Genomic DNA, 22,927 nt, shown 5'->3' with positions numbered 1-22,927 from the left:
AACAAACTTGTTCAATATTCTGTCTTCCCTCATGGACTAAGGAATGTAATGTTATTTACTAAGAGTTTAATATAGGCTCAGCATTGAGCTAAGTGATTGGCACGCAGTTTTTTTTTTTTTTAAATTTTTTTTTGTCCTAACAATTCTATGAAATAGACAATTATCATCCCTGCTTTTTTAGATGGTGAAACACTGAAACTTAGAGAAGTTAAAGTAACCTGGCCAGGGTCATGCAGCCAATAAGTAGTAGAGACAGTCTCTTTCCGGATGTAAAGGTATGGCTAACCCACACCACGTGAGTTCACCAGTATCACTACCAGCCCACCCGGGTTCTCATACCTCAGCTATTCCAGAGCAATGGCTTCCCGGAGCATCTCTCCCACTCTAGGTCCCCTGACACAGAACTTGCCTGCCACCCTCAGCTTTCTGAAACATGGCTCCAATCCTACAACAATCCCACCCACGTTTTCAGGTGGATAAAAGTCCAGACTCCGAATGGCATCCAGAACTCTCTCTGATCTGACCTAAGCAATCTCCCACTACTTTCCAACACAGTCAAGATCCCAATGTCCACCCAGACCCGGAACCACTCCTTAAACAGGGACAACACTGCTCTGCTCAGAGCTGACGCTGCCCTCCCTGTGGCTGCCATTGTCATTCATGTGCACCTCACTCTATGGCATTCTATTTTCTTTTAGTCTTGAACGAACCTCTTGAAGCCAGGAACTGGATTTTATATGCTTCATAAAAAATTACAGAGCCTCGGCTAGTACCTTAGACATAGAAACCTCTTATTAAAAACGTTTCTGCAATAAACATGCAAACAGACCTTATTCATGCAGGAGAAAACTTTATATAGAGTGTCATTAAGGAGCCTTTAATAAGAAAGGAAGACTGGCAGAAAGGAAGTTCTAATCATGTCATGTATTCGTTGCACACACATTCAGCGAACACCATCATGCACCAGATCCTGTGTTTGGCTTTGAGAGTACAAGAGCTCAGAAAAAAAAAACTCTTGCCCTTATAGGTACAGCTATAAGGAAAGATGGTCGTTGCCATAGTAGAGATCCAGGTGCTTTAAGAATACAAATGAAGGGGGACTGAGGAAGTCTGAGGGGGCTTCAAGGAGGAGGCAAAGCCGATGCTGGAAGAAGGCATTAGAATATCAGATGGAGAGTGGATGTCCAGGCTGGACAACAGCATGGAAGTGAGCAAAAGAGTATTTACAGGACTGGGAGAGTAAACTTGGGATAGTTAATGCAAGCAGTGTGTGTGTGTGTGAGCATGTGCATGCATGTGTATATGAGTGAGCATGTGCGTACAGGGTGAGAGGTGATAAGTGAGCAAGAAGAGGTGTTATAACACTGCTTACTAAGTCTCTCAAGGCAGTGGTTTGGGCTCTACCAACCACTCCCCCAGAGAGAAGGGTACTTAACCAGTAGTTAAGAGAGTGGGTTCTGGAGCCGGAGACCTGGTTTAAAATCCTAAGTGCGCCATATTCTAGCTGGGTGACTTTGGGCTAGTGACTTAGTGTCTCCGGGCCTTTTTCCTCACCTGTAACATGAGCGTGATAATCCTTTTGTGTTGTGATATCTAAATGCCTTAGAACACTACCTAGCACACAGAAAAAGTTCATTTTTTTAAGCTAATATTATTACTACCTTACAGTTCTAATATAAAATGAAGGAAACAGGACATTATTTCCTCAGCTCCATTTATGTTTGAGAAAACACATAGGACCTAAGATCCAATAACAACTTTGCGTGGATTCTAGAGCCACCTTACCGGCGTTCAACATTTAGTAAAGTGCTTTGGGCAAGCTAAGGAACCTCCCTATGCCTCAGTTTCCTCATCTGTCAAACAGCTACTTTCTAGGGTTGTTGTGTGGATTACATGAGCAGATGCATGGAAAACACTCAGAACCATGTTATCATACCCAGTTGTAATAAAGAACCACCAGTAGTTACACAGCATTTCCCAGGCACTGTTCTCCCAGCTTTTCACTTATCAACTATGATTATTCTTTGTATGTGCTAAGCTAGTACCTGAAGGTAAGGGTTCTCACCACGTTCCCCTCAGCCTATGGAAAAAGACAACAATGGTTTCTGCTTGCAATGACTTATGTGAGAACCAGGCTAATTGGGATGAGACATATTTTATTCCCTTGGGGAAAGAGTTGTCACAGACATTGAGTGGCGGTCAGGCTGTCATCACCCAGACATCATTCTGGAAGGCCAGCCCAGTCCCAGCCTGCGGGGAGTCCATTTACCTTCAGGGGGAGTGGTGCTTTCAGAGTTTTCTCCGCCCTCGTCAGCTTGATTGGCAACCACACTTCCACTCTTTGTCCTTCGCAGAACACTCAAAGCTCGGTTTATTTTTTTAAACGATCTGCTTCTGATGGAGGACCGCTCGAAGGGCCGTGCTGAGGGAAGGAGAGGGGGAACAGTGGGCACACAGTCACAGACACCCTCCCTGAGGCACGTCTGGTAAGGCGTGCGCGGGAAAGCCCCATGGTGATCGCTGCTAGGTGGCAGGGCGATAGAATTCACTTAGAAATGTTTCCTAAGTTTTTCTACAAGGAAATTGCATGGCTTGTTTTAAATCAGCTCTTCTCTTTTTTCCTGGACCGGACTGAACAGACCAGCACCTTTCTTTCTTTCTTCCTTCCTTCCTTCCTTCCTTCCTTCCTTTCTTTCTTTCTTTCTTTCTTTCTTTCTTTCTTTCTTTCTTTCTTTCTTTTTTTCTTTCTTTCTTTCTTTCTTAATATATTTTATTGATTTTCTTACAGAGAGGAAGGGAGAAAGATAAAGAGCTAGAAACATCAATGAGAGAGAAACATCAACCAGCTGCCTCTTGCATACCCCCTACTGGGGATGTGCCCGCAACCAAGGTACATGCTCTTGGCCGGATTCGAACCTGGGACCCTTCAGTCTGCTCTACCGCTGAGCCAAACCGGTTTCAGCAGACCAACACCTTTCTTGAGCAGCATGGATGGGCTGATGAATCATTAGGCCTGGCTTTATCCCCTTTCACCAATTCAAGATTACACACTTTTTTTCTAAATTGATTTTTTTCATTTTTTTTATTGTTTGAAGGATTACAAATAGTAGTACATATGTCTCCCTTTTTCCCCCTTGATCTCCCCCCAGCCTCCTCTACCCCCCCTTGCATATGCCTTCACCTGCCCCTGCTGCCCCCCCTCCCCCCAGGTCTTGTATCCATTGGTTATGTTTATATGCATGCATATAAGTCCTTCGGTTGATCTCTTACAGCCCCCCCCCCCCCCACCTCCCGTGCCTTCTCACTATAGTTTGACAGTCTGTTCAATGTTGTTTTTTTTTTTTTTTTTTTTTTTTTAATCTCTATAACTATTTTCCCCCCATTTCTTTTCTTTGAAAAATCTTGCAACTGCAGACTAGAAATAAACATATAATAACAAAAAATGTCTGAATCCTAATTTCAGTGTCCAACAGTCCTGAAACCCAGTTTCAATGTCAAATAGTTCCTCATGTGTACGTGCTAGCAATGATATCTGGATGATGGACAGATGGTGGTAATGTAGGTCCAACCCTCTCTGGTTTGGTTTTGGGGAACCTGCAGCAACGCACAGCTGCTGACATTAATTTTTTTTTTTTTTTTTTTTTTTTTTACAGAGATAGAAAGTTAGAAACATTGATGAGAGAGAAGCACCAATCAGCTGCCTCCTGCACACATCCCACTGGGGATGTGCCCGCAACCCAGGTACATGCCCTTGACCAGAATCGAACCTGGGACCCTTCAGTCCACAGGCCGACACTCTATCCACTGAGCCAAACTATCCAGGGCCAGATTACACACATTTTTCATGATCTGAGGGGCTTGTGGTTCTATTTCACTTTGGAGAATTGGACACTGCATTGCTACCAGAATAACTTCTCTTAAAAAAAAAAATTTTTTTTTCGGGGGGTGGGGAGAATGATATGTACACAGATAATAATTTAATAAAAAAATAAAAATAAATAAAAAAATTTTCCCCGAGAACTTTCTACTGTGACTATTCCACGGAGGGCCACCCCAAGGCAAGGAGCCCATTCCCGGACAACCACCCATTTGACTCACCCCTCGTTCGGTTGCTCCGGCCAAAGTCCGATGGGCTGTCTGCTGGCGGCCCATCCTCTGCAGCGGACACGTAGGCAGGGTTGTCCAGGCCAGGCTCGTCTGTCATTAAGGCGATGGTGGCAGCTGCCGAAACCTCTGGGAAGAGTGTCGTGGCCTCGAGGCTCGCACAGCCGTCCGCACAGCCATCCTGGGAGCGCCTCTTCCTGTCCTTGGTCAGACCATAGTGAGAGGCGCCTTTGCAGCTGCAAGAAAACCAGGAGAAGTGGCTCCGGCTCTGCTCCTTACCCACCAGCCTCTACTGGAGAGTGAGTAGCAAGCCTGATTTGCTCACCCCTAGATCTGTGTCCCTTTCACACTCAGCATACCCTTGCCAACAAAATGCACTGATAACGTGAGATACATTTTGAAAGATGCTCCTTCCATGCTCCTAAAGCCATCTCTATACTGGCCTCTGGAATGCACATGTATGAAAGTTGTCAGGGTGTCTTTGAGACTAGGGCTTGAGGCTGGTGATCTTCAGCTATCTGGATGGTAATTCCCTCTTGCTGGTGTTTATTTTGACCGCCGAAGTGCTTAGTCACATTCTCAGTCCTGTCTTTTGGGTTTAGCTCCCAGAGCTCTGAACATAAATACCAAGTTCCTCCCAGATTCCATATTTAACTGCCCATGGCAACAGAGTCGCCCCCACCACAACGCCACAGGAATTTACTCGCTATTCCTGAGAGGCGGGCTTGCTAGCTTCCCTTCTCTACGTCTGGGCTAGTCTCAGGGAGGCTCCCAGGCACTGAAACATTTCATTCATTGTCATGTCTTCTAACATTGGGAGAGAAAAACAACATTCATAATCTTAAAAAAAAAAAAAAAAGAAAAAGAAAAAAAAAGACATAAAACGTAATTGTCTATACCCATTTACCATCCATGTTAAACAGCCGGCCCACGGGCTAGGGCCGTGGTTGGCAAACTGCGGCTTGCGAGCCACATGCGGCTCTTTGGCCCCTTGAGTGTGGCTCTTCCACAAAATACCACAGCCTGGGCGAGTCTATTTTGAAGAAGCGCTGTGAGAAGAAGTTTAAGTTTAAAACATTTGGCTCTCAAAAGAAATTTCAGTCGTTGTGCTGTTGATATTTGGCTCTGTTGACTAATGAGTTTGCCGACCACTGGGCTAAGGGAACAGGGTTTGAGTTGATCTAGGCCCATATCTTGCTACGAATGTACTTTTGTGTGCCACTGGGCAACAGCTCTCAGGTAGGGTTTTGGTCAGAAAATGGTCATGACTGAACTATCTCGTTGTACAGTGGTGAGGAAGTAGCCACAGACAGCTACATCAGCTTCTACAGCTGTTGTGAGGGCAGAAATTATATCTGTGAGCCCTTTTAAGAAGTGGCCATTTGCATATAATGGACATGCTAATTAGTTTTTTTTAAATCAACTCATTACACAAAACCTTATATGACTGAGCCATTTTACACACTTAATCTTAGCCCAAAGAACAAGAAGCGATGAGCTATTTTAAATAACCCAGTTGGAGAGCCTACTTGGAATGATGCTTTATGTAAGATGCTTGAAAGTAAACAGAACCAAATGGCAGTCTACAGTCAACATGCAGACAAAGATTCATAGAAATTCTGTTTGAGCGGGTGAGGAGCAGGGCCTATTGTCCCGGTTAGAATTCTTGCTTTCAAGTTTACCAAGCTGTGTGATCTGGGGCAATTTCGTTAACCTTGTTCAACTTTCTGATCTGCACATACACCTTGGGTGGCTGTGAGGTCTGGCTGACATTAAGTCTTGCTGAGAGTTTAGAACCTGACCAGATAGATAGATGGTTTTTCAATAGACTGCTTGCACAATCTATCTATGCTAAGGTGCTCCTTTTTTCACACTCCCACATCTCTGAGGATCTCACATCTCTGAGGATGGCTCATACAGCTTCTGTTGCAAGCTGAAGCCATGCTGCAGATGCCACTGCCCCAGCATGGCAACCATGGCACAGCTGTCCCTCTTGTCACCCCTACTGAGTCACATCCACTCTCGGAACCACAACATTAAGTTTAACTGCCATTAAATGTCTTAGAAAGAGTTACATTGTAATTCAGGATTGAAATGAAAAGCTACTGTATATTTAGAAAGTCTCAAAAAACAGCAGTGGCATGCACATTTGGTATCGGTAAAGCAAATATTCCGTTAGAAGGAGGGCAGAAATTCCGCATTTTCTTGCCAGGAGACAAGCGAACGCTTTATTTGCTTAGAAAGATACCCCCCAAGGAGATGAAAAGTAGTGTTACATTTTGTTACTGAGATCATGCAAAAGGATTGGCCCATTTTTATGCCAAACAACACAACTAGAGGGCAGGAGAAGTCACCAATTCATCTCCATGGATTTCAAAGCCCCAAGAGTCTGATGTGACCAGTCCACACATCACAGGGATATCTGTGAAGGTGTTTTGAGATAATGCAACCAGTGGCAGGTTTTTACATTTTCTTTTCTTGTTGATATATGAAATATAATGTTTCTTGTAATCAGTTGTATCTTAGATCGGGGGAATGTGGTTTTGCTATTGGTAGAAAGGGACATTGATCATATAACCCTTCATCCTTATCTTATCGAAGTAAAAACAGGCCTCCAGCTTCCAATGCTCATCTTTCTGAAAGCATTCAAGCTCCCTGTTTGAATTGATGAGGTTTTACTCTTCTGATGAGCTATTCTGGCTTGGAATTGTTCTGCTTAAAAATAGCAAAGTGGCTGATATGGGAAACTGAAAAATTGGAAGAAACTCTGTGTGATGGAAAAAATAAAAGGCAGCGTGCATTTGAGCAACTCCAAAGTCATAAATGCACAAGTGGAACACTTCCATGTAAGCCAGCAGTGTTTGGTTAGCAATGCATGGGAAGGAAGTTTCTAGACTATTTAGTTGGACTGGGAAGTCTCTTTTCTTGGGCAGCAATGCCGTTGCCCTTAGCCATGTGCCCTGCCAGAGCAGGAAATGAATTTTCCTATTGGACAAATGGCTGGCAAAGGGACAGCCATGGCTTTCGGGGGTGGAGGTGGGAGGGAGGGCATAGCACAACCCAATGGAAAAAACGGTGGCATCCTATTCTGCTGCCTCATTTGTGTGGAGGTTAAAGATTTTTAAAAGTAGCCAAAACCGATTTGGATCAGTGGATAGAGCGTCGGCCTACAGACTGAAAGGTTCCAGGTTCGATTCTGGTCAAGGGCATGTACCTTGGTTGCGGGCACATCTCCAGTGGGGGGTGTGCAGGAGGCAGCTGATCGATGTTTCTCTCTCATCGATGTTTCTAACTCTCTGTCCCTCTCCCTTCTTCTCTGTAAAAAATCAATAATATATATATATATATAAATATAAATATATAAAACACACATATATATATATATATATATATATATATATATATATATATATATATATATATATAGTATTCCAAGGCCATAGCATTAAGAAACCATTGCTGTTTCACACCCTTGGAGTTCCAAAGACACATTTGAGTCCAGAAAAGGAAAACTTCATAACATGGGTAAGTAAGCCTTCCCCATGGCCTCATATCACAGCTATCCTTACGATGGCTGGAGAGGTACAGAATCTAGACTTAATATACCATTCTGGTTCATAAGTCTTGGTAAAACGGTTCTGCTAAAGCAACTCATACTTGTGCAGTGTTGCCTACTCCAGTTCCTTGGCTTAGCTTGAATCTGAGGCACAGAGTGATCTATGAAGGTAGCAGCTTGTACTTAGTAATTATCTCTTTTGTGTTGACTAATACTGGGGCCGCTTGATTTACAAGCACAAAAGAGGGGAGGACAGAGGAAGAGCTGATTAGCATTGGCCAGTGCAGGAACATACGGTGAACCCTGGGCTGTGTTCAAAGCAAGCAGGATTTATTCTCCCTTTAATTTATCCTGAGCACTAAGTACTCTCAGGTGGTGATGGGCGATGGCCATGAACTTGAAGGATGAACATAAGGAACATGGAAAACCATTTTTCAAACAAACCATGCACTTCTGATATGCTCTCTGTTCAGCACAGCAACTCTGAAAGTCATTTATTTATTTTTTTTGCTGTTGTTAATAATGTAGTTGGGATCTTGAGCTCTTATATCAAAGTGAGCTGGATGCAAGTTAGTCTTACTATAATACTGCTGACGCTGGTGTACTGTGGAATATTGTCCTTTTTGAAAGGATGGGGAGCAAGAAGAGAAAAATGAAGCCCCTTCTTGTAAAAATTCCTGAGCCTATGGTTTCAAGCAGGATGGACCCAGGCATAATTCACAGAGGCTCTGATGGAGTGTCCTCTACTGAGTACAGCACACCGGGCAACACAAGCTAGCTTGTAAGGGAGGGCTAGCTTCTGAGGGTGAGCTATCCATTATGACAAAAGAATAAAAGCTGTCCACAAGAAAGCGAGCCTCAATACTTTCATCACAATAGTCTGGATAACTCTACAATCTCCCTTTGATCTAACTTTCCTTACATTCTTTCTCTCTTGGTTCACTTCTGAATTAGGTAAACATTGGGGCTGCTCTTCATGTTGAGTTCATTAAATTGATACTAATTTGAAAGACATCTACACTCCCATTGTAGCCCTTCTATAGTAGCTAAAATATGGGAGCAATCTAAGTGTCCATCAATAGATGAATGGATAAAGGAAAGGTGACATATATATACTAGAGGCCCAGTGCATGAATTTGTGCATGGGTGGGATCACTGGGTGACCTGCAGGGATCGGGCTGAAACCCGCAGTCCAGTGCTGCATATAGCTCCTACCTGCTGTTCTCCTCATCCTCGCCCTACTGTGCCTGCTGTGGGTTTGCACCCAATCAGTCCTGATCGGGAGAAGCTCATGCTGCCACAGGAGTGCTCACCAGCTATGAGCCCTGCGTCAGGTGCCCTCCCAAGAAGAGTGACCTGTGGGATCGGACTGAAATAGGCTCTCTGACATCCCCCCTGAGTGGTTCCAGATTGTGAGAGGGCCAGACCAGGATGAGGGACCCCACTAGTGCAGGATCGGGCCAGGGCAGGACCACAGGAGGGCTCAAGGACATGTCTAGACCATCTTGTTAGACCCGATAGGCCAGACCTGAGCAGCAAGCTAACCTACTGGTCGGAGCATCTGCCCCCAGTGGTCAGTGCACGTCTTAGTGACTGGTCAGCCAGTTGACTGTCTGTCCACTGGTGATCAGTGCATGTCATTGTGAGTGGTTGAGCAGCCTTAGCATTATCATTAGCATATTATGCTTTGATTGGTTGTTTGGTTGTTCTGCCATTTGGTCTGTTTGCATATTACCCTTTTAGTATATAGAGTAAATCACACACACAATGGAATATTATTCAGTCATAAAAATGTAATGAAATTTTGTCATTTGTGACAATATGGATGGACCTTGAAGGCATTATGCTAAGTGAAATAAGCCAGACAGAGAAAGGCAAAAATCATATAACCTCATATGTAAAATCTTAAAAAATAAAAAATAAAAACCAAGCTCATAGAAACAGAACAAATTGGTGGTTACCAGTGGTGGAGGAGGAGTATTGGTGAAATGGGTGAAGGGGTCAAATGGCATAAACTTCCATTTATAAAATAAGTCATGGACATATAATGTACAAAAATGGTGACTATAGTTGATAATTTTGTATTTCATTTTTGAAAGTTGCTAAGAGAGTGAATCTTAAAAGTTCTCATTGCTAAATTGTATAATTATGTATGACGATGATGTTAACTAGACATATTGTGATAATTTTCAACTTATATACATAAGGAATCATTATGTTGTACATTTGAAACTAATATGTTATATGTCAATTATTCTTCCATTTAAAAAACATCATGGTACACCATATAAACAAAATGAACGATAAAAATCACATGATCATATCAATAAATGCAGAAAAAGAATTTGATAAAATCCAACACCCATTATGATTAAAAAATCTCAGCAAAGTTGGAAGAGAGGGAACATACCTCAATGTAATAAAAGCCACATATGCAAACCTACAGCCAACATCATACTCAATGAGCATAATCTACAAGTGTTTCCCTTAAGATTGGGAACAAGATAGGGATGTCTGCTTACACCACTCAACATAGTTCTGAAGTCCTAGCCAAAACAGTGAGACAAGAGAAGAAATTGAAGACATCCAAATTGAAAATGAAGAAATAAAACTGTTGTTATTTGGAGATAACATAAAGACCCTGACTAGAAGTGATAAATGCATTCAGCAAAATAGCTGGATATAAAGTAAATCTCCAGAAATCAGTGCATTTCTATATACCAATAATTGAGTCTCAGTAAAGGAAACTAAGAAAACAACCCCATTTACAATTGCATCAAAAATAATAAAATACCTAGGAATAAACTTAACCAAAGATATAAAAGATCTGTACTCAGAAGATTATAAAGACACAGAAGAAAGAAATTGAAGAAGATAAAATAAGTAGAAGCATGTACTGTGTCCATGGGTAGGAAGAATTAACATCATTAGAATGTCTATACTACCCAAAGCAATCTATAGATTCAATGCAATGCATATCAAGAGACCAATGGCATAATTCACAGAACTAAAGCAAATATTCCCAAAATTTATGTAGAACCACAAAAGACCCTGAATAGCCACAACAATCTTGAGAAAGAAGAACAAAGTTGGAGGAATTACACGATGTGATATTGAACTATATTATAAAGCCATAGTAATCAAATAGCAACGTATATAGATGAATGGAATAGGATAGAGAGCCCAGAAATAAACCCATGCCTTTATGGTCAATTAATATTTGATAAAGAAGGCAAGAACATACAATGGGCATAAGGACAGACTATTCAGTAAATAGTATTGGAAAAATTGGACAGATACATACATACAGGAAAAAAAAAAAGGAAAATAAAAAGAAAGTAGACCATTTTCTTTTTTTTTTTTTTTTATGTCTTATTCAGAAGGTATTTTATTTTATTTTATTATTATTATTTTTTTAATAAGTTTTTATTGTTCATATTATTACAAATGTTCCTTTCCCCCCACCCACCATTGCTCTCCTCCACCAGGTTCCCATCCCACCCTCTGCCCTTTCCCCTCTCCCCATTGTCCTCATCCATAGGTGCACAGTTTATGTTCAGTCTCTTCCCACGCCCCCCTCTCCCCTTTACCCCAAGAATCGTCAGTTCACTCCCCTTCCATACCTCTGATTCTATTATATTCAACAGTTAATATTGTTCATCAGATTTTTTTAATTTCCTTGGTTTTTAGATTCACTTGTTGATAGTTATGTATTTGTTGTTCATAATTTTTATCTTTGTTTACTTTCTCTTCTGAAAGAACCCCCTTCAGCAATTCATATAATTCTGGTTTGGTGGTGATGAACTCCTTTAGCTTTTTTTTATTAGTGAAGCTCTTTATCTGGCCTTCGATTCTGAGTGATAGCTTTGCTGGGTAGATTATTTTTGGCTGTAGGTTCTTGCTATTCATCACCTTGAATATTTCTTGCCATTCCCTTCTGGCCTGCATGGTTTCTGTTGAGAAGTCAGCTGACAATCGTATAGGTGCTCCTTTGTAGGTTACTACCTTCTTTGCTCTTGCTTCTTTTAATATTCTCTCTTTGTCTTTTGCTCTTGGAATTTTAATAATGATGTGTCTCGGTGTGGTCCTCTTTGGATTCCTTTTGTTTGGAGTTCTGTGCGCTTCCTGGACTTGTAAGTCTAATTCTTTCACCAGGTAGGGGAAGTTTTCTGTCACTATTTCTTTCAGTATGTTTTCCATATCTTGCTCTCTCTCATCTTCTGGGACCCCCATAATTCTGATGTTGGTTCGCTTGAAGTTGTCCCAGAGGTTTCTTACATTATCTTCAATTTTCTGGATTCTCTTGCCTTCTAGCTTCTGTGGAGGAGTGTCTTCTGGCTCTTTATGTTCCAAATCTTTGACTTGGTTCTTGCGATCTTCCCTTCTGTTTTTAGGACTCAGTAAAATATTTTTTATTTCAGACAATGTATTCTTTATTTCTTGTTGATCCCTTATCATTTCTTGTTGACTCCTTATTAATTCTAGTTGATCTCTTTTCATATCCTCGTAGCCCTTATTCATCTTTTCTAAGAAATTCTTGAAAAAACTTATAAGCGTAGATTTGAACTCTATATCCAGACGCTTTTTGTCCTCCATTTCTTTCGTTTGTGATCTATTTTGTTGTCGCATTTCGCAGTTACAGATGGGACGGGGTTTCAGGGTGGAGCCTGCAGCTTTGGCTTCCATCAGCCCCGCCCCATGCGGGTCCTTCAGTGCTCGCTGCTGCCGGCGCCTCTGAGAGAAAGGTGCCCTCGATTTTCGCCTGCTGCCAAACAGTCTATGCTCTCCCACAATGAGCCCGGTATTGGGGTTCAGTTCAGTTGGAAATGGAGTTGGAGGTGGCGTTCAGAGCAGTCTGGAGCCCCAGTCTCCTTCCCGTCAGGGCAATCCCGCGGCACAGCCGGCCGGCCCTTCTCTGCACGCAGTGTGCGCGCCTCCGGGACCTCCTTTCGCCACTTCCCCGGGGTTCCGCCTTACAGCCCGGCTCCCTATGGCTGAGCCTGAGTCCCCGGGGTCTGGCCCAGAACCGGGGTTCAGAGCAGTTGGGGGCCCAGCACAGTCGGAGCTTTTCTCTCCTTTCCGCTCAGGAACGCCTGCCAGGCACTCAGCCTCCCTCCTCTCTGGCTCCGTCCTCTCCGCGCCGCGTCTCCGTACCTTGGGCTTTTCCAGCTCCTCCGCGCCTCCTTCTGGTTTTCTCCTTGCTTCTCGCTGTAGAATTTCCAGTCAGTCAACCTTCCTGTAGTTCTGGGAAATGTCCGTTTTATATTTTAGTTGTATTTTATTGAAATTGTTGTGTGCGGCTGCGGCTAGGTGTTCACCTGGGCGCAGCCATCTTGGATCCTCCGAAAGTAGACCATTTTCTTATACCATACACCAAAATAAACTCAAAGTGGATTAAAGACTTAAATGCTAGAGTGGAAACCATAAAAATACTTAGAAGAAAACATAGGGAGTAAAATTTCAGACATTTCTGGTAGCAATATTTTTTTATATATCTCCTTGGGCAAGGGATATATAAAAAAACACACCACACAAACAAATGGGACTACATCAATCTAAAGAGATTTTGCATAGCAAAGGAAACCATCAACAAAATGAAAAGACAAACTAGTGAATGGGAGAATGTATTTGCCAATGATACATCTGATAATGGATTAATATCTAAAATTTATAAAGAATTTACACAATTCAACACAAGAAAACAACCTAGTTAAAAAATAGGCAAAGGATCTGAATAGACACTTTTCTAAAGGGGACATCAGCTAGCTAATGACATATGAAAAGATGGTTAATGTCACTAATCATCATATGAAAATAAAACCACAATGAGATAACACCTCACACCTGTCAGAATGGCTATCATCAATAGTCAATTAATGATTGGTGAGATGTGGAGAAAAGGTAACCCTAGCACACTGCAGATTGGTATAGCCACTGTGGAAAGCAGTATGGCATTACCTTGAAAAATTGAAAAATGGAACTGCTTCATGACCCAGCAATTCTACTTCTGGGGATATATACAAAGAAACTCAAAACACTAATTTGACACTAATTTGAAAGAATATATGTACCCCTATGTTCATTGTAGCATTATTTATGATAGCCAAGATTTAGAAGCAGTCCAAGATCCCATCAATAGAGGAGTGAATAAAAAAGCTGTGGTATATTGACACACTGGAATACTACTTGACTGTCACAAAGAAGGAAATGTTACCCGTTGTGACAGTAAGGATGGACCTGGAGAGCATTATGCTAAGTGAAATAAGCCAGTCAGAGAAAAGACAAGTGCTATATGATTTCACTTATATGTGGAATTTAATAAAAATAAGAACTAACAAAGAAAATAGAAACAGACAGAGAACAGACTGACAACTGCCAGAGGCGATGGGGGTTGAGGGACTGGGTGAAAAAGGTAAAGGATTTGTGCAAAAAAAACTAAAAAATTAGAAAATTTCAACAAAGATCAGCCCAGTATTGTTGAAGCAAGCAATTTGGAAGCTGAAACCACCAGTTTTTAACATGAAATCTCTTGATTTTAAAAGTTGGCAACAAGTTCAAAATTTTTAAGAACATCATGTTGGCCAAACAAAACACATCTGTAGGCCAGATCTATCTCAAGGGATGACAAATTGCAACTTCTGGGAATAAAATAAAACTGCCAATGTGGGTGAGTCAGTCTGATTTCTCTCTCTTCAGTCCTCCAGGAAGCAACACTAGCATTGTCTTGCTCTCCCCCCCCCCCCCCCCCCGCAACCTCCCTCCCCGCTTGTGTGTGCATGCACCGGGGAAATGGCCTGAAAGGGGGTTCTCTTTCATTATTCGTCCCAGCCCCATTTCTGATCCAAGTCAGAGACCAAGATTGAATTCTCAACTGTTTCTCTTTCACTCCTGGGAGAGCTAATCGCTTGCCCAAAGCTATTATATAATGGGGGTATTCGCTGTCAGGCAGAGAACCAAGATTAGGGGATCTGGAGAAAGCAAGTTTCCCTGCTGATGGCTTCAGCTGTTCTGCTGAACAGAACGAGTGACTCAGACTTTGTTCAAAGTGGGCACCTAGGAGCCAGGCTGATGCAGGAGAGGAGATGGTCGCTGTGAGAGAGCAACAGGCTCTCCTTTGTGTTCTGGAGACAGACAGCTGGGAGACAGGACCCTGGGAGCCTCAGGAGCTATTGTGCTCCAATCCACAGAAAGTCTGTCACCATGCTAGCGACCCCAGAGGCTCAGGTGGGCCTTAGCCATGCATGCTCGGCTCCCAGCTCCAGCTCCAGAGCCATCACCCTGTTCTCCTGACACCGTGCCTCCATGGTTTTGCAATATGTCCTACCTAGCCTACCTCTCTGCTCCAGTCTTCCTCCCCATTCCTCATCCAACCCGTCTGGCAATCCAGAAGAGTTTGGGAAGAGGACAGCTAATGACTATTGATCTACTATGTGCTGTATGTTATGCTGTACTTATGTGGTTTTTGTTTTGCCCTCCTAACCAACCAGCCTGTGCTATTTGTTAAACCACCTCCACTTTACAGATGAGGATACGAAAGCTAGAAGGGAAGAAAGCCTGGTCCAGGTTCCCAGAGGGCAGCTGGGGTTGAAATCCAAGCTGGGGGGTTCCATGGTTTCTCCTTGCCATGTCCTGGCCTCCGGCCTGGAGCCTCCCCTGCACTCCAGACTCAGACATTGAACTGCTCACCCCATGTCGTCATGTATTTTAATACATGCTTCAGGCATCTGTAGCTTCATGCATCCAGACACCCTGACTTTCCCTGCCAAAACAGCTCATCCCGCATATTCCCCATTTTATTAAATAGCACCTTATATCTGTCCTGCCATGCAGGCCCCAAATCTCAGAGTTATCCCTGCTTCCTTTTCTTCTCTCAACACCCCAAATAGAATCCAGCAAGCTCTCTCTAGGATTCAACTACTTCTCATCACTCCCACTGCCACCACCCTGGCCCAAGCCACCATCCATGCCCAGATGACTGCAACAGCCTCCTGAGAGGTTTTCCTGTTTCCACATTCACTCCCCTTCCCCGTCTGTTCTCAACAGAGCAGCCAAAGAACGCTTTTACAATAGGCCACCATCTTACTAAGCCATACAACCTTACAAGGGCCTGTACTTTATGTCCTGTTCCTTCTGCTCTCACCTCCATCCCTCATCATTCAGCCTCTGCTGGTCTTTACACTGGCCCAGCACTGTCTGTATAGCATTTTCATTTGTGCGTTGGTCCCTCCTTCAGATCCTGAACCCTAGCCGTGCAGGTCAAGGCGGGCATTGAGAAGTCTGACACCAACACAGAAGAGGGTCAGCGGGAGCAGGAAGGATGAAGTTGACAACGGAAGGCTCAAAGTCACCTCCTAACATAGATTTCACGACCATCAGTCTAAAGTGGACCACCACTCCCAGCCTACCAGTCACCACTGTCACTTCCTTAGCACTTAAATGTTTGGAAGTCATTTTGTAAGTTTATTTGCTTTTCTTTTAAATAACTGCCTCAGTCCACCCCAAAGCATATAGCTTCCGTAAGAGTAAATGTTCACACTTGTCTGCTTCACAACACTGTGCAAATAGCACTCATGGGCAGAGTCAGCCGTATGTATCAGAGCAGCCTGAGAGATTCTGGGAGTCTCTATGTTTTTCTTGCCTTTTTATTGGATGTTTTCTGTTTATACTTTTACTTGTTCTGGTCCAGATAAGTGTTTTTTGTTTTTTGTTTTTTGTTTTGTTTTTTTAATATATTTTATTGATGTTTTTACAGAGAGGAAGGGAAAAGAATAGAAAGTTAGAAACATCGATGAGAGAGAAACATCGATCAGCTGCCTCCTGCCCACCTCCTACTGGGGATGTGCCCGCAACCAGAGTACATGCCCTTGACCGGAATCAAACCTGGGACCTTTTAGTCCGCAGGCCGATGCTCTATCCACTAAGCTAAACTGGTTTTGGCCAGATAGGTTTTAATCATTGCAGACGTCCTTGATTCTTCTTTTGAAAGAATGTAGGGTGTGTCTTTTAAATGCATCACTAATATTTCATGGCCCCTTTAATGCAAAGCACTAGAATTCTTTTATTGTGTGTAAGATAAAAATAAATGCATCAGTCATCCTCTTCCAAAACAGTCCCATTTGAGCTCGCTGAGCCCACCCTCGAGCAGGACCCAACCTTGCTAATTAAGTCTTGATCATGTTACTTGGAAAAGACTCAAGTGACAGCAACCCAACATCTATTAATACCACTCCTCCGGTTTTCACAGCGTGGTCCTGAGCACGGGACCCATTCCAGAAACTTGCTGAATTCTGATTGGATCATTATTTTCTATTATTCACTTGCTTTACCTGCATCTTCTTAAATAATACCTCTTCAGTCTAAGAGCGTTAGGTAAGGTCATTATTCCTTATTTGGATTACTTTTTCCTCCCCAAGTTGAAACCCTTATTCCCTGAGGTCATATTACATGGCCACTCACTTAGCTAGCAGAAACCATATGTGAAAAAAAATCATTAGCATTTTTGTGAAGTCATGGATGAAATAAACATCAGTTAGTAAGTAAAAGAGGTCAGAGCTTGGGCAAGCCCTCCCCCCAGGGAGTCAGCTGAGGCTCTTGAGGATGAACTTGAACCCTAAAGGTCCTGACCCTGGAGCATCCAAGGACTGCTTACATCACCACCAACCACAGACTCCTTGCTCTCATTAGCTCCCATCTTCTGCTTCCAAACCGCTGGGGAAAATGTCCCCAGCAATTCCAACCACCCCTGCCTCACTTGCTAATGAATACCAGAAAGAGAAGATTCAAAACAAACTGGAAAACGACATGAAAATGCAGGCCAGGCTGTAAGCAGCCAGAACCCCAGTCTTTTGACTTGGGCGAGGCAGAGAGGTGCCGGATGCTCTTTAAGTAGAATCAGCTCAGGAAACATATGGTTCAATGCCAATCTAAGCAAGCACACCTGACTCAGTTTACCAAACATGCCGACATGTTCCTGTGGAGCAGATCCACCGTGCTGTGCAGGATTGAGAAATGTTTGGCCCATCTGTGCGGTGTCCATTTTTATTCTGGGGAAAAAGCAGGGAAGAAGTGGCTATTCTTTTACCTATCGTTAATGGCTCTCCTTTTCTATTTTTTCTATTAGTTTTACAGACTTAATCGTGTAAGACAATCTGTAGCTACATCCTTTTGTCCTTCTCAACACTAATGAATAACTTACAATTCCAGCCAACACAGTACACTTACTCTGGACCAGACACTATTCTATGTGCTTTGTCCACATTAATCCATGCAGTCCTCACATCATCCCAATGAGGAAGAGCCCCTATCACCATTTTGCTAATGAGAAATTAAGGCACAGAGAGACTAAGTAACTTTCCCAAGGCCACACAGCTGGTAATTGGAGGGGCTGGGATTTGAACCTAAGGCAGATAGACTTTTAGTTAAGGTATGAACCTTAGGGTGCAATGTACCCTAGTGCCTGGTGATTCTGAGGTGACTGCGATGTGAGAGACAGAGAAAAAGCATGAAAAAATTGAAAACAGGTTACTTAGAACTGTATTCTCTCCTTTTTAAAAAATATATTTTATTGATTTTCTACAGAGAGGAAAGGAGAGGGATAGAAAGCCAGAAACATTGATGAGAGAGAAACATCGACCAGCTGCTTCCTCCACACCCTCTACTGGGGATGTGCCTGCAATCAATACACATGCCCTTGACCAGAATCGAACCTGGGGCTTTCAGTCCGCAGACCGACGCTCTATTCACTGAGCCAAACCGGCTTCAGCAGAACTGTATTCTCTTTACTATATTTTTTTCACTGCCAGTTTAATGGCTGCTCTGTGGCCTGCATACAGCATGGCTGGCAGGTGTGGCCTGTTCTGACCAAGTGGGCGGCATCTTCAGGCTGCAATCGACAAGCATGAGCTGTGAGGTTCCAGCTGCCTGTGCCTTTGCATCTGCTCTGAGAACAGGGCCTTTGTGAGTGCTGCTTGCTTGGTGGGTTTGTGGGCGGGGAGGCAGCTGCAGTGGTCCTCACATGGCCTCGGGATTGCTATCTTCCTGCCGTTCTTCCTCACTGAAAATAACCTGATTATCTTTCAGAATGGTGTGGCCCCAAGCATCCTAGGTGGCAGAAGCTTAAAATGATCCTGTCTGGATGTGTGGGCCCCTCTAGGGGATTTACTTATTCCTCCTCTAGAGGGAGCCCTTCAGTCCAGGCATTCACGTTCAAGTACTCAGTATAAAAATACCCAGCAATCAGGGCAAAGCAGGATTTATCAGGAGAAAAGAGTTTTACCTATCATTTGCTCAGTGCTTGGTTTTTATCTCTAGGCATGGCAGTGGGGTTTATCTTGTTCATCTATGCCCCAGCTGGGTTAGATTATCCCCATTTTACAGATGGGAAAAATGATGCTCAGAGGCATTAAGTAATTTGTCCAAGAGGACACTGCACTAAAGCAAAGGAGCTGAAAGATGATCATACCTGTCTGGGATTTTGTTGTTGATTTAAACCCTGTGTATCACTGTCAAGGTATCTTATGATAATAGTAGAGGCCTGGTGCATGAATTTGTGCATGGGTGGGGACTGGCTGGCCTGCCCCATTTGGGGCCTATCAGGCCAGGCCAGCTGGTGGGGGAGGGGCCGTAGGCGGTTAGCTGGCCTGCCCCACCCACTGATGAAATTCCAGGGACAATTTGCATGTTAGCCTTTTATTGTGTAGGATGAATAACTAACACACGTGGTTCTTAACATGGATCAGCCGGTTCTAAGCACTTTATTCGCTTAATCTTAACAAGAACCTAATGAGGTAAATGTGATTATTATCCCCATTTTGCAGATGTGGAAATGTAATACAAAGCTTCACTTGCCTGAGGCACACAGAATTTAGGGTGACCAAACACCCCTGTTTACCTAGAGCTGACTGGGGTCTTGGGATGTGAAATTTTCAGTTTCAAAATGGGGCCAGTTCTGGTTTGGTGGCAGAGATTGAGCTTAAGGCTGCAACTCTGGATAATACACTCTTTACCATGGTATTCTGCCATGTTTTTTTTTTCTTTTTTTTCTTTTTTTTTTTTTCTCCCTTTTCCTATGTTTTGCCCAAAGATTTAATAGAAACAGAAGCAAGTTGGGTGGGGGCATTTGTGGTTTCAGGTCCACCCAGCTTGTGCTCACACGACAGCTTTTTAGAACGGCTTCCAGAGGGCCACCCCAGACTGCTGCCTCAGCACATCTCTCCCAGCAGCCATTGTAGGCCCAAACTTCGTGAAATCCCAGGGCTCCCAGAACTAGAGGAATCCACTCCACTGCTGAGCCAAGAAGAGCCCAGCCCATAGGCAGGAGGGCCTGATAAATACCAGCGCTGCTCCCTGGGGTGACACCTAAGGATTCCAGCCCCGAAACAGATGTGAAATTGACAGCTGTACATGAGGGATGGCTCGGGGCTCGGGCCCAGTCCACATGCCAGGTCAATTCTTCACAGAGACGTCAGGAAGGTTTACCCACTCCGAGTCTCCGGCATCTTTGGAGTCACGGAGACTTTCCCCTGAGCACTTGGGGGAGGAAGAGCAGACACTCTTCCTACTACAGATGATTTGAGTTTTTCTTTAACTGCCCATGAATTAGGGGGGTGTGGTGGTCATGCCAATGGTGGTGGCTGGAGGAAGGGGAGCATCTCCTTGTGGGTTAACATTTGGTCCCTGCAATTCTTGGCTTCCATTCAGAATTACCTTCTTTTACTTTTTAAAGCACTTAGGAACAACCAAAGTCTAGCTTTTCATTTCTGAGAAGCCGGGCTATGGATCAACTGTTCTATTTCAGGACTGACTAGGAAATGTTTTTAGGACAACTGGGAAGGGGTGGGCTGCATGGCAGCCAGGGTTTCTAAATATCGGAACTGGCTGCCCAGTGAGGTTTTCTGAATGGCTTTGGAAGCAGCAGCCTCGCTTTCCCACTGTCTGGGATGCGTCTTACTTGAGCGCCTTGGGTTTTTGTGAAGTCTGCACACCACAGGGGCTGCCCGGGTTCTCACAGCTCAGTGTGGCGATGGAGTGTCGGGGGCTGGAGAAGGTGGTACGGCATTCGAGTGGAAATCATTCCCAGACTGCGCTGTGAAGCATTTCCTTCATTCCTCAAAGCACATTCCACTCCACTTAGGAGAACTCTGCAATGCTTGGGTTTCTCCAGGCTCTTTCTGAGCTGGGTATCAGGAGCCCTCCTGGGTCCACTGCTGGACACTCAGATACTGAGAAAGTGTGTTCTCCCTCACTCAGTTTGGGAATGGGTCATGTGGAGATACTTGACTCTTTTTTTTTTTGGCCAAGTCTTTGTGCATGAAACAAACAGAAATTCAAAATTGCCAGCCAGTTTCTATTTGTGAATGAACTTCCTCATTTAAATCCTACTCTTTTTGTGACTATTTAATTCCCCAGAACTCTGTCATGCACATAGGGGAGGGCTATTTGCAGGAAATGCTGACTTCTATTCACTTATTGGATAATTACAAGCCTCTTCTTTCACCCGGCCTGCATGGTTCAGTGGTTGAGTGTTGACCTATGAACCAGGAGGTCATGGTTCGAATCCCTGAGGGGGTTGCAGCCTCCATCCCCAGTGGAGGGTGTGCAGGAGGCAGCTGGTCAATGATTCTATCATTGATGTTTCTATCTCTCTCTCCCTTCCTCTCTGAAATCAATAAAAGTGTGTGTGTGTGTGTAAACATGTGTATGTGTGTGTGTATGTGTGTGTGTGTGTAAACATGTGTATGTGTGTGTGTATGTGTGTGTGTGTGTGTGTGTGTGTGTGTGTGTGTGTGTGTATATATATATATATATATATATATATATATATATATATATATATATATTACAAACCCTATTTTTTCTCCTCTCCTGCTAGGCTACCTTTTGGCTATTGCTCTGCTCAGTTTCTTTGGCTTGGCAAAAACTAGTCACTACACCAGACAAGGCATTTTGCAATCGAGCACATCTACAAATTCATCACACCCACCTCCACCACAGTTCTCATCCAAGCTGGCCTCTCACCTGGAGTAGCTGCTGTTTGAACAAATCCAGCTCATTTTATCCAAAGCCTACCTCTGCTCTCATCATCTCTACTGAAGTTCAGAGTAATCTTTCTTCTCTCTGAGCTCATTCATCCAGTTGTTCCACAAATATTTCAGTGACTACTAACGTCTAACAAATGTAAGGCACGAGGCTAGGTGATCCTAAGACTTGGCCCTATAGTGAGTAATCCAGCACCGAAGACAGAAAGCACAGTGTGAGCCACATTTGCTTTACCTAGGACTCAGTTTCATTACATAATGACATGGAGTGCTGATGGACGTTGGATGGGTCTCTTCAACTAGAGTGTGAACTCCCTAAGACTGTGTCTTTTGTATTCTCCACCTTTCTACATGGTTCAGAACATGACAGATACCTATGATTTTTTAAAATACAGAAAAATAAAAAGGAAATAACTCATAACTCTACCCCCAAAGAAAACGCCTGCTACTTTGTTAGTATATATTCTCCAAATCTCTTTTTTCAATGCATAGACACACAGATACATGTTTATTTTTTTTGTATTGTTTTTCCATAACGAGTCCAAATGACACGCACATTTTTATAGCTTCTAAAATATACTGCCGAGGAACTCAGTTATCACCGTATCAACATGCCTGTTCTCCCATCTTAATCTTGGCTAAACAATAGAATCCCCTGGGAAGATTTTTAAAAATCTAGCCTTTCAGGTACTTCAGACCAATTAAATCAGAATCTCTGGGTGGGTCTACTAATACATGTGTTGTTATAAGGCTCCCAGATGATCCAAATGTGTACCCATGGTCAAGAACCACTATCCCAATCTTTTCCATCTCACTGATTATTTTAATTGAATGAATTACCCAATCTGCTTAGAACTGACAGCCCACTGACCAATCATTTCTGCCTGAATTCTTGAAATCTTGCATCTCATTGTTGATGTCTGGGTGAACAGGTGTCTTTGCTTCCAGGATAACTATTCACTTATTTCCCTCACTAAAGGCTATGCTGGGAACCATCTCTGGCTAAAGTCTGAGGTGGTGGAACTCAGTTGGGTAGTTCCCTCAGGGAAAAAGAGGGAGAATAGGGTTTCCTTTGCTGTTACATTTGGACTTGGGAAAAGAGAGAATTAAGTCTCATTGCCATCCTCTTCACTGAAAAGTGTCCACTTACCCTGACCTTCCACATGTGCTTGTATGTATGTATGTATGTGTGTGTGTGGGGTACCACAATGTAAAACCACAAATCAGCAGT

General features: G+C 43.3%; 1 protein-coding gene across 5 annotated transcripts in view; it reads right to left on the bottom strand.

Annotated features, from left to right (window-relative positions):
• LNX1 (ligand of numb-protein X 1) overlaps positions 1-22,927 on the bottom strand; it is a 118,774-nt gene that overhangs the window by 35,018 nt on the left and 60,829 nt on the right. For 4 of the 5 annotated variants that reach the window (XM_036416222.2, XM_036416204.2, XM_036416213.2 and 1 more), the window contains 2 exons: positions 4,099-4,340; positions 2,270-2,422 (listed from right to left, as the gene is read on the bottom strand). In XM_036416222.2, coding sequence (XP_036272115.1) covers positions 2,270-2,422; positions 4,099-4,340 — 395 coding nt within the window. The remainder of the gene's footprint in view (positions 1-2,269; positions 2,423-4,098; positions 4,341-22,927) is intronic. The other variant, XM_036416231.2, reaches the window with a different exon arrangement.

The sequence above is a fragment of the Pipistrellus kuhlii genome, unplaced genomic scaffold (assembly GCF_014108245.1).
Source record: "Pipistrellus kuhlii isolate mPipKuh1 unplaced genomic scaffold, mPipKuh1.p scaffold_m20_p_1, whole genome shotgun sequence".
NCBI lineage: Eukaryota > Metazoa > Chordata > Mammalia > Chiroptera > Vespertilionidae > Pipistrellus > Pipistrellus kuhlii.
The sequence above is the reverse complement of the archived record's forward strand: the minus strand, read 5'-3'. Positions and strand labels throughout refer to the sequence as shown.